Source organism: Hippopotamus amphibius, chromosome 10, assembly GCF_030028045.1.
Source record: "Hippopotamus amphibius kiboko isolate mHipAmp2 chromosome 10, mHipAmp2.hap2, whole genome shotgun sequence".
In the NCBI taxonomy this organism is placed as follows: Eukaryota; Metazoa; Chordata; class Mammalia; order Artiodactyla; family Hippopotamidae; genus Hippopotamus; species Hippopotamus amphibius.
In genome coordinates, this window is record NC_080195.1 from 6,074,655 (window position 1) to 6,087,000 (window position 12,346).

General features: G+C 38.6%; 1 protein-coding gene across 2 annotated transcripts in view; it reads left to right on the top strand.

Moving 5' to 3' along the window:
* Nucleotides 1-12,346, top strand: part of WDR17 (WD repeat domain 17) — a 65,548-nt gene that overhangs the window by 35,330 nt on the left and 17,872 nt on the right. For both annotated transcript variants that reach the window (XM_057697180.1, XM_057697181.1), the window contains exons 12-18: nt 2,284-2,448; nt 3,911-4,113; nt 5,169-5,318; nt 5,404-5,534; nt 6,506-6,631; nt 7,396-7,551; nt 9,940-10,004. In XM_057697180.1, coding sequence (XP_057553163.1) covers nt 2,284-2,448; nt 3,911-4,113; nt 5,169-5,318; nt 5,404-5,534; nt 6,506-6,631; nt 7,396-7,551; nt 9,940-10,004 — 996 coding nt within the window. The remainder of the gene's footprint in view (nt 1-2,283; nt 2,449-3,910; nt 4,114-5,168; nt 5,319-5,403; nt 5,535-6,505; nt 6,632-7,395; nt 7,552-9,939; nt 10,005-12,346) is intronic.

The window sequence follows — 12,346 nt, forward strand, 5'->3', positions numbered from 1 at the left end:
TCCATCTAAATATCCTTCTTTTCCCAACCATTCCCCCAGCCACTAAACTAATGACATTTGTCTATTTTGGGGTTTCTGCAAAAGCCTCCTAAATCAGTTCCAGAATTCATACCTTTTGTCACCACTTCCTCCCTCTGTGTTCTCTAGGTTGCTGTCAGAGTGAGCACTTAAAACCGCAGATGTGAGCCCAGCATCTTACCGCTTACAGCCGTAGAGCAGTTTCCCACTGATCTCGGGACAATGTGCAGAATCTTAGGCAGCCCTACAAGGGAGCGCCTCCGTGATCCAGTTCCTCTGTGCTGTAGTGTCTCATTCCAAACCTTGCTCCCCGTGTTCCCGACGTGCAGCCACAGTGGCTTTCCGTGTCCTGAAGCAGCTAGCTCCTCTTTACCTCCAGGCTTTCACTCCTGTTTCCCCTCCATCTAGGCTTCTACTTCCCATCCCACCCCACACAACCCACCCCGACCTGGGCTGCATATCCGTAACTTCTCCCAATCCTTCAGCTCTCAGCTAAGACCACTTCTGCAGAAAAGTCTTCCCTGACCCCATATGAGGGACATTTCTTTCTCCTAATAAGCCTTGGGTGCACTTCACATCATAAAGTTAAGTAACCCTCTAAAATGTCAGCTCCACAAGGTCAGCAATGGTTCTCTTTTTAGCAGTATATTCTGAGCAGAATGCTGTGCTCCTAACCCTCACTATGCTTTGAAAAAAGTAGATATTTAATAAATATTTGTTGTATATACAAATGAGTAGAATTACCTTGTATGTGATGAACAGAACAGTTCTGCATTCGTATTTCTGTTTTATAGGGTTTATAGGGTTTTATAAGGTTTATAGGGTTAATAAGAATTTGGTCAGAAAAAAAATTAGATATTAATGCAGTGTGCTTTGTTGGTTAAGAAAGCTTTTTCTTTTTTAAAGTCCTTTATACTTAACTGTACTTAACTATTATGTTTACTACCAAGCCTACCTAATAAATTTCATTTTTCATTTTAAAATTTCTTTTTTATTTTTTAAAATCTTTTCTAAATGTTCTAATTTCTGTCTTTATTTTCCACTTAGCATCTTAGGAGATAAGTGAAAAACACCTTGAATTTATAAAATTTTATTCGTATTTCTGAAATTATAATTTTGATATCTGTATGTACATTCTTTGAATTATTTTTTCATTTCTAAGATTTTATATTTATGTATCTGCATATACATATGTACCAAAATATACTCATGTATACATGTAAATATTTGTATTATGCAAAATACATTTTTCCACATAGAGAAACGGGCCCATTTATCAATGGACCTCGGGCACAGGTAATCTACACATTTACAGGTCGGCCTGCAGCTTACAAACTGGTGTATTTCTGCATGTGAGCTTAAATAAATATGGGTATTATAACCCATGCGACAGAAATCAACAGTTTGAAGTGTGGGGAAGGTTTTGATGACCGTTGGGTCTAAAACGTGTAACATCCCCTCTTCACCTTTAGAGCCCAGGGACTGTTTATATGGCTGTTAATTCTCCTCGGGGAGACTGTCCTGGCTGGTACAGGATCCCACAGGTCTGCCTAGGACTCGAACTCCCTTGGGAACCATATTCCAGGCATGACCACCAGGGTACAAGCAGTTGCTTAGCTTATTTCACTAAGAATAAGGAGCCAAGATCATTAAAAGATCAGATCCACATATTGTATTTCCAGAGGATTCTGTTGGATCAAACAGTTAAGCATCTCACCAAAGAGAACTGGAAGAACCAGGACTGTGACCTACTGTCAGAGGAGACGACCCTAGTCTGGGGGGGAGCTTTTCTAGCACACTTCTGGGGGAAACATTGCTATTTATACCCACACCACAAAAAAATTTACCAATGGTCAGGGCATGTAGTAATTGATAACTTGCCTACCAGCAGTTAAGCAAATCTCAGCCACTGACCATTTGGGACCCTTCTTAAGACCCAATAGTTGCAAATTATAAAGGTCTGAGAAATATTCAAGTTATAAATCTGGACATCTTGAAAAAGAATGTATAGAAATAAATATACCATTATCTCTCATCTAAGTAAATAAAATAAAAATTCAACTGATTAAAAGGGAACATTGAGAAACTCTGTACTAGAGCAATTTCTGTAAATGATGGTTTTACTTATGTAAGTTTTTAGTGTAACTTCATGAAGGGAGCAAAACTTCCTCCTTTTAGAAATTAGAACTGTGTACATTTAAAAACTATCAGTAACAAACAATATCCAACTTTAGCATTTTTAATGTGCTGTGGATGATATTTCAGAGACATGATAGCCACTGGCTGTGAAGACAAAAATGTCCGTGTCTATTACGTGGCCACCAGCTCCAATCAGCCCCTGAAAGTGTTTAGTGGGCATACAGAGAAAGTGTTCCACGTTAGGTGGTCTCCTCTAAGAGAGGGAGTTCTTTGCAGCGGCTCTGATGATGGGTATGTACTTTTGGATCCTAATTTTCTAGTACTAAAAATCATAAGCTTGTAATTTTCTAGAAATGTACTTATTTATATGATCCAATTGTATATGGAGCTATTTTAAATATGTACTTAACAAGTAGGCAGTTAACAAGTATCTAATTGCACTCAACTAAAGGTAAGTTTTTCCATACCTATCATCATATTCATGATTTCTGTTTCCTTATTTATGGTGCTTGCAATAGATGCTTATTTCTATCTTATTAGGAACAAAATGAACAGAAATGAACATTGTGAAAGGATCTCTTGGGAAAGGGAAAAACGTCTGAAACAATAAATCTGTGTACAACATAAAGTTTATTTTTAATAATGTTCTCATATTTAATATGGAAAACAGCTGTATTCTATTTTCATTAAGAATGGAATAAAAGAAGGTGATTATATATGTTAGCTTGAAGAGAAGATATTTTAGAAATGAGAGTGATTTAACATTTTTTTCTGGGTTTGTGAAAGTTTCTGAACTCTTGTCTATATTTTATATCCAGACAAGATAGATTTGCATAGTACAGTTTAGGCTGTTTGAATATGAGATAAATTTAGGTAAGAAAAATCTTACTTTGTGCAAGTAAAAGTTGTAGTATATAGTAACCACATTTTCCTGTCCTGGTGTAAAGGGGAAAAAGAAGAAAGAAGTCTTTTTGTGATATATAAAGCGGAACGAGATATGCCTTAAAGAAATAAAAATATATGATATCTCCTAATAGTGTAATGTAACCTTTGGCGTATTAACATCTCGGTATTTTCAGGTTGATATAAATCTGTAACTAAAAGATTATTATGACTTGAAGAGTTGGCATCTGGAGGTCTTAAATTGATTCTGAGTTCAAATTTTACTTCGTAACACTTGTGCTCTGTACAGTCAGATTCAAGTAATCTTATGAATGCATTTATATTTAAATTTTGTACCTGATCTGAAAGTGATTCCACAGAATAAGCAACCTATTTTACTAACAAAAACAGGAAGTGTTTACTATACTGATGAAAGCATAGATGAGAATTGATTTTTCTAATAGTACCCATCATCATACATTATACAAATAACTTGAGTGCTCTTAAATGATTGTATACAAGTTGTTAGTCATATTTTTTCTTTGGCTTTATCTGCTCTGGATATATTATTTAAATAAAGCAATTTTTGAACATATAAACTGTGAAATCATATATTTAGTACCAGTAGTAAATGACCAGTAAAAATAAGGAAGAAATATTGGAACAGGCTGATTCTAGCCTAGTTAATTATTCATTTAAAAATAAATAGAATTCATTTTTATTTGCTATAAAGAAGAGAATCATAACATCTTGAAACACAATGTTTTCTCAGTATACTAAGAAATAATCATTGTGTTCTGTTAAGGATATGTTGATACTCTAGATAAATGATAACTTGCATGGTGTTATATACATAATATTCTGTTTTCAGTTCGGTTCGAATCTGGGATTATACTCAAGACGCGTGCATAAATATTCTCAGTGGGCACACGGCGCCTGTGCGGGGCTTAGTGTGGAACACTGAGGTCCCCTACCTGCTACTGTCTGGCAGCTGGGACTATACCATAAAGGTGTGGGACACGCGGGAAGGAGCCTGCTTGGATACTGTGTGTGACCATGGTGCAGATGTGTATGGTAAAGTGTTGTTCATGTACTTTTAAATTTTACTATATTAATGACTCGGGTTTTGAGCACTACAATATTTCTGAAGAATTCTTACAGTGTTTCATTTTGAAATAGCATTTATCTTGTTACAAAGTATACATGCTTACAACTTAAATATCAGAATACAATAGAAAATGTCATCAGAAATAATCAGAAGATAACTATTGTTCGCATTGTGGTGTGTTTCTATCTCTGTAGAGAAACACACACACACACCCCCTTACACATATTCACATGTATGGCTTGGAGTTTTCTCCCTTACCTTACCATCACCCCAAAGGTAACTTGTAAAACAGGAAATAATTAATAATGTAGATATGACATAGTTAGCCATTCCTTTACCTCTATTCTTGGATATTTAGGGCAATGTTTTGTTTTTAATATAGTACACAGTTTTCAATATAAATGAGCTGGGAATGGAAAATCAGATTTCTTACCCTTTGCACATACTTTACTCTCATTTGTAGCATCCAAACCTTGATGGGGTTAGTAGGTAAATTAAGAATGCAGACATGATTATTGAGAGCAGCTAACCCTAACCCAGTCATTTGTGTCCATAAGACCTACCCTCTTTACCCCAAAGGCCTTTTCGTTACTGCAGCACAGGACTGAGTGTGGGAGAGAATCCCATTTCTGGACATTCTAGAACGAAAGGTCCTCAAGTCTTTCTTTATCTTAGAACGAGAACATCTATCCGTCTATCCATCCAGCCATCCATCAGCTCCCAGACTACTGTGTGTTCCGTTGGTGTGACAGTTGGCTTGCTGATACACCAACTGAAATGCAGTTTCACCATTTTCACCCAGGGCCATCTGCTTTCTAATAATTATTCAACTCTGTATTCATATCTACAGAAGATGCTAAAAACTATTTTTTACATCCTTATACTGTTTTCAGCCAAGACAGCAATGTTGTCTAAGACACTTCTTCGTAACTTCAGTTCTGTGGAGGTGTTGGGAAGTCCACCTAAATAAAACACATTTTTCAGCGCTTCCTTTAGTAAATGGCTCTATTTCTCCCGTCAGGTTTAACCTGCCACCCACGCCGGCCCTTCACTATGGCCTCGTGCTCCCGGGACTCTACAGTGAGACTCTGGTCGTTAACGCCGCTGATCACTCCTTTACAAGTAAACATTCTGGCAGACAGGCCCTGGGAAGACATTATCGGGAACACTGGTATGGAATCTGCACGGACGAGATCTTCTTTCTAAACCCGGTTTCGTAAGCGCTGTCTTCTCACCGCGTTGTGTCTCTCCTCCAGACTGTGCTGTGGAGCCGGGCTCGCCCCCGCTGCTGTGTGGCAAAGTGTCGAGAGAGATCAAGCAGGAGATAGAGAAACTAAGCGGTAACCCTCGCGTGAAAAAGCTAAGATGGTTTTCAGAATGTTTATCAGTAAGTATTAGAGGAATTAAATGTGGAAGTTTCCCCTGTAGCCAAAACGAACCAGGACTGCTTTTTCTCATCACACATTTCCGTGTGTCGCCCCAGTGTGTGAAAGCAGCTGGTCCATAGGTTGTGAGGACGAGGAGACGTTAAAAAAGAGACAGAGGAAGGCAGTTCGCCCTCTCCACCGTACCAACAGGGATGGACTCGATCGTGGGCTAGTCGGCAGCATTCCTGACAGCCTTTCGGGCGCTCTGGCTGCCCGTCTACCTCCCAACTTATCAGCTGTCACTGCCTGGCCTGCATTTATCCGCTGTGCACCGTGGCCTTCATAGCACGCCTCCTTACCTGCTGCTCCGGCCCTCGCCTTGGTGTCATTAGCTTCATTATATTGTTGGCAATAAATCAACCTTTCCTTTGTAATTATTACTTGCACTTCAAACTGCATTTTTTGTTGTGAAGGCCCTTTTCACCTCAAGAACTATTCATGAGCTTCCGTATCATAAGAGGTAGCTCTGACTGTTTCTGAGCTAACAAAATATGCCATCCAAAAAGCTTGCCACTGATCATGAATGATTTTAAATTTAGTGTTATTGTTTAAATTATAACAGTTTCTACGGTATACATTTGAAAAGATTTAAGATTTTCACGTTATACCACCCACACGTATACACGCATAGAGGTTATTTGTTGGGACTGTGGGTTCAAGGATCTTTTGCAATGAAAAAGTTTTTCCCCTCTGGTCCTCGACAGACAATTTGGGTGCATGCATGAAACCAACAAGGATCTCACAGGACCTAACAAAGAAAAAACAAAAAGAAGGAAAGCAAATGAAAACCAGACACCATAAATAAGATATAGTTATTTTTCTGTTAATTTTTCAAGTTCGATATGCCTGCATTATATTTTTAAAGATGCAGCGTGCTGTGGGGTTGTTAATTCGTTATTATACCTTCAGTTGTTCTGTGTCAACTTTTTAGCCTCCAGGTGGCAGTGACAATTTATGGAACTTAGTTGCTGTGATAAAAGGGCAAGATGAGAGCCTGCTTCCTCAGAACTACTGTAAAGGAATAATGCATTTGAAACACCTGATTAAATTCAGAACAGTAAGTAAAGTATGCACATGTGATGTACTCAAAATTTATTTTTGCCTTTTCACTGTTAAAATATGAAAATTATTTTTAACGTATGTAATTAGCGTTGGTGGGCTGAAATAAGTGTATATTGAGGAGATAAATCTTCAGTAAGGACGGATCATGGGCGTGTGAATTATTTGGGAACAGATTAAGGCAAGCGTGGTTTTAATAGGGTGAATGTCATGAAATTCTTTGAATGTCACTTGCAAAGCCCTTGAAATGCTTTACATTTACACTATAACCAGATAACTGTATATATGAACTACTCTGATTTTTGTCTCAGAGGCATACTAGGCTGTATTCTGGGATATGTTTATTAAAATTGATCATATTTTATCCCTTAATGAATTTCAATTCAAAACTACTAGTTACCTTACACATGAGTGAGCCAGTGATTTTTAGTTTTTATATTTATATTTTTTTTCACCAGTTATGTGCCACTTTATCACTCACTACCTTTTGGCCTCTGGACGTCTGGTGAATTTTAAGGAAAATGGGATTTAGCCTCTTCCCACCCACATCAGACATATCCAAGCCCTATTCTTCACCACACCAAAATATTGTTTAAAGAGGTATTATATTTTATAGATAAAAAGCATTGATTTTTAAAAAATATTTAATTTCCAGTGCTATGTGCTTATAAAATATGTACCCATGTAATGCTTTTATAATCATCTGTTATCACCAGCTCTCGTATAACAAAATTCAGAAAATTTCATTTTCTTCTAAACCAGTCTGAAGCCCAAGAACTAACCACAGTCAAGATGTCTAAATTTGGTGGTGGTATTGGTGTCCCTACTAAAGAGGAAAGACTGAAGGAAGCTGCTGAAATACACTTGCGATTAGGACAGATTCAGAGATACTGTGAGCTGATGGTTGAACTTGGAGAGGTAATGTGCTATTCAAGCAAAATCAAGGCGTTTAACACAGCATTCTCAGTCTCAGTTAAATACTAAATACCAAGCTTATCTTTCTCCAGGTCTGGTTGGTTCTCTGCCAATCTGATAGCAGGTGGGTACCTCAGAGCACTAGTTATCGAAGTGAGGTCCCGGGCCGGTGGCATCAGCACTGCCTGGGAGCTCCCTAGACATGCATGTCCCACCCAGACCCACAGGATCCGGAACTCTGGGGATGGAGCCCAACAATGGGTGCTTTTCTGAGCCCTCCAGCTTCTCCTCACACAAGCTAACCTGTGAGAACCACGGCCCTCGGCGGGAGTCTTTTGAGTCCTTAAAAAATCATGTTGGCTAATTTCCAGTGGACTCCCCCCCCCCCCCGCTAATGCTGTTGCCAGTCCCACACCAGCCCCTCTGGGGGGCAGCTGGTGAAGAGTGCACTTCAGGCACATCCTGGTCTTTAGAGAGCAGCCAATCAACAACACAGCAGAGTTTCCCAGAAAGGTTAGGATGAGTCCATTCTGTTACAATTCAGGATGCTGTTACCTTTGGCAGGTGGGTGGAGACTAAAATAGAGCAGAAGAGAGGAGGGGCTTCTGTGCCTGGGTCTGGGAGCTGGTTACATGAGTGTGTCCAGTTTGGGAAGATTTATCAAGCTTTTCCTTTCTCTGCATGTGTATTTTAGTTCAACAGAAATTCTACGCATGAAAAACAAAAGATTAGAATGACATGGACTCATTTCATGGTTGAGATTTTCTGAAAAGCTCTCAGTTAATGAATTTTATAATTACGAGCATGATGTTAAGAATACTTATTAATGGAGGGTAAAAAAAAGAATACTTATAAATAATATGAAGTAAAACTAAGCAGTAACATTACATTAAACTGTATCAAAATTAAATGTAACTCACCTTTGTATTTCCCCATATGTTAGAGACAAAGAATGAATTACTGCTTGACCTAAAATAATAAAGTGTACCATTTAAAAATGTTATTAAAAAGGAATTGCCAACTAAAAAGATATTTAATGTAGGAGCAACGTGAAAATTTTTCTTATGAAGAAATAAAGATATGACTTAAAAGTTACTTTTTTTAACAGGGCACTGCTAGAAAGAATATCAAAAGTGAATGAGAAAAAGAATAAATGAATTTGGTAGAACAGTCTAATTCCTTACCTTTCTGAGTTCTGTGTTTGGGTGTACATAATTTTAAACTGTATTTAATTCCAATTAATTAAAGACAATTTAATTAGGCTTTTGCTTATGGAGCTAATAACTTTGTTGTTGTGCAGTTTCATCAGTGGGTTTAATGATCCAAAAAACTGTGCTTACAACCCTTTAGAAATTGGTGTCCTTAAAATTCACGATCACCTCCTTATAAATAGTTTCTATTTCTGTAAAATTAATAGTATAAGATTAGGAAAACGTTTATTCCTTTCACTTACAACATGTTTTTATTGAAAGAGCTTGGGGATTTTAAAGTTAATTTAATCTACATTTCAATTTCTTTCTTCCATTCACCCCACTATAATAAGGATGAATTTCCCCTAAAAACATGATTATAAATAATACACTGTTAAAAACTCCCTATTGAAAATTTAACCTATTATTTTTGGGCTAATTACCAATTCTCTAGCTTTATTTGCAGTAGAACTCGCCTGTCTTGGAGAGTCTTAATTAAAACGGTTTTGATTTATGTAGTGATATTTCAGAATATTTTCTCCTCAGTTCCCCTCTAGACTTGATTTCAGTGTAATCTGTATTTTCAAACAGCAGTCACAATCAGCCTTAATTGACGAATGAGCTTCTTTTAATAGTAGTCTACTTTTTAAAATATGAAAACAGGTATATCAGTCATAAAGGAAGAGATGACAATAAAGTTTATGACAATGAGTAGGGAAAAATAAAAATAGGAATCAGGGTCATGTCTGTTCAACATAAGTAACAGCAAAATAAAAATTTCCGTGTATGTTACTTTGAATGTAGAACATAGAATTACCATAGACTAGATCACTCTTGTTTTGTGGGAAGCTGAGTTAGTATCTTGTTGAAACTGCATACTTTAGGTACTACCCCTTCCCCCACCTCCTTCCTCTTTCTCTCTCCGCACCACCGCCCGCCCCCCACTCTCCCCGCCTGTCTTTCTTTTTCTCTAGGCTTGGGATTCTCCCGGCTAAATCAGGGAATTTATATATCTTATTTTATTTTAAAATATGGTAGTACTTATACTCTATAGAATGTATGAGATAGTATACAAAAATATCCCTGGAAATCCAAACACTCTGAAAACTTATAAATATGAGTTCATTTTAAAAAGTCTGATAAGAGTTAACCCGTACAACCAAAATGGGTATGTTTCTACTCTTCTTTTCTCCTGTTCTAGTGGGACAAAGCCTTGTCAGTTGCACCAGGGGTCTCTGTGAAATACTGGAAGAAGTTGATGCAAAGGTGAGGCAGTGAGTCTGTGCCCAAATAGATGTTGTACATTTTGCTAAAATAGAAGCAATATATAAATATGTTAGTAGCCTTTGAGATTTTTTACTTTCATGCTGTTTTAAATGATAACTGATTTTTATATTTCCTGATACAATAATTTATGTGAATCGGTTATGTCATTTGATATTCTTATATTTGCCCTGACATCTGATAAGAACAGTGGTGAAAGGCAGATTTCCTCCTGTTGACAGAGAAAATGACAATGACAGATCAGTCAGCATACTCACTGGTTACTCTATTGCTATTGAAGTATCTGTGGTAAGATTTTTTGAAGGTTACCAGAAGTTCGTGAAATAGTCGCTCTATAAATAATCTCAGAAATTCTCTCTGTGGACACTAATTCCTGTCATGTCCTCTGCACGGATATAAGGTATTTCTGAGGATAAGGAAGTTTTACCACTGAACAAGGTTAACTGTTCCAGGATGCAATGAGATATTTTCTGAGCTGTATTGGTTTCCTGGGGCTGCCATGACACAGGACCACAAACTGAGTGTTAGAACAACAGAAATGTGTTCTCTCACGGCTACCAAGTTACTTCCTCCTGGAGGTTCTGGGAAGGAATTAGGTCCAGGGGTCCCCCCTGGCTTCTGGTGGTTACCAACAGCCCCGGGCACTCAAAGCTCCACCTTGTCTTCATACGTCTTATCCCCTGTGTGTCTCCGGTCCCAACGTCCCCTCTTTTAATAAGGATACCAGTCCTATCAGATTTAGAGTTTACCCTAATGCGGTATAACCCCATCGTGACTTAATTATATTGGCAAAGAACCGATTTCCAAATAAGGTCACGTTCACAGGTACCGTGGGTTAGGGCTTCCACGTATCTTTCGAGGGGAAACAGTTCCAACCCAGAAGACTGTTCTCTGTTCTGCTCTATACATTCATCCCACAATATATTCCACAAATATAAACTGTGTGCCAGTCACTGTAGAGCACTAGTTAATGAGTAATTACCTTGCTGCTGGCATTAAAAATGAAAAGTTTGGTTTTTGTTTCATGGGACACGGTTTAGAAAAAAATTCAACTGCAACTCACATGTACGAATAACATCAATCAGAGACTAAGCATGAGCTCCGGAAGCATGAGCGCATCAGCTGTGGGAGAGTGGACTGCTCCCTAGCACCTACGCTCCCCAAGTGAGTGGAGCAACAGGCTGGTCCCAGCCCGCAGCCTGCAGGCTCCTCATCCTGAGCTCTGAGAATCCAGAGTAATTCTGAGTTCATTACCTTCACTGCACGCTTGTAAATGTCCTCGCTCCCACGGAAACCTTAATAAAGTCAAGTTAGCGGAGGGTATTTACGTCACAAAACAATCTTGTTTCAACCTAACAAACAGCACTCTTTTTCACTTATCTCTGAAACCAGCACCTGGTTTTCTCCTCTCCTTAGTAGTTCACTTGGTGACCAGAAAATGGTCTCCCTGCAACTGCTAAGTTTATGTTTTAGGGATCCAGCCCTTCAGAGGGGTTGATTGGCGGTCTCTCCACCTGCTTCTAAATGCCCCGGAGGAGAATGTTGTTTCTAAACAGCTCTCACAGGGAAGTCAGGGTCAGATGGTGAAAGCCCAGTTGTTGGGGAAAACCCTGACGACCCTGCAAGTTGGAGACTGTTAGCGGTGAGCTGGGCAAACCACAGCAAAGTGTCTACTGCAATGGAGGCTGGCAATGGAAGTGGAGTTTACTGCAGATGCCAGCACAAATTAAATATACCAGATGAGTTTTCCCTAAAACTGTTAGGTATTAAGAGTGGAATTAACAAGGTTGGTCCTTGAGAAAGAACCATGGACTTAACACAGGAAAAGAGACCCAGAGACAGACAGACAGACAGACAGTGATGGTTGCAGAGCGACAGAGACAGACACGTGTTCATCCTTCATAATCTCCAACATCAGGCCCCCTCCCCCTCACACACGGGAACATCATTTTTCTTGAAACTACCTTGCTTGGGCCAAAGCTCCCTAGCCCCTTCCAGCAGGTAAGCACAGCAGAAACACAGCCGATTATGACAATGAGTAGGGAAAAAATAAAAATAGAAACAAATTAAGTTTCCTGTCTGTTAAATGTAAGTAGCAGTGAAATAAAAATTTCTTGAATTATGCTTTTGAACGATTCTCAGGCTGCTTGCATTTAGAGGCTCTCTATTCATTGCTGTGCCCACCAAAACATTTATAGTTCTGTCTTTAATAAAGTAGACACCCGCATACGCATTCCTCCAGCAGAGAGCAGATGTCCCATCACACATCTCTAGGTAACAACTTGTTTTCCGAAAGATATAGTCCTCATTTTCATAGATAAGCT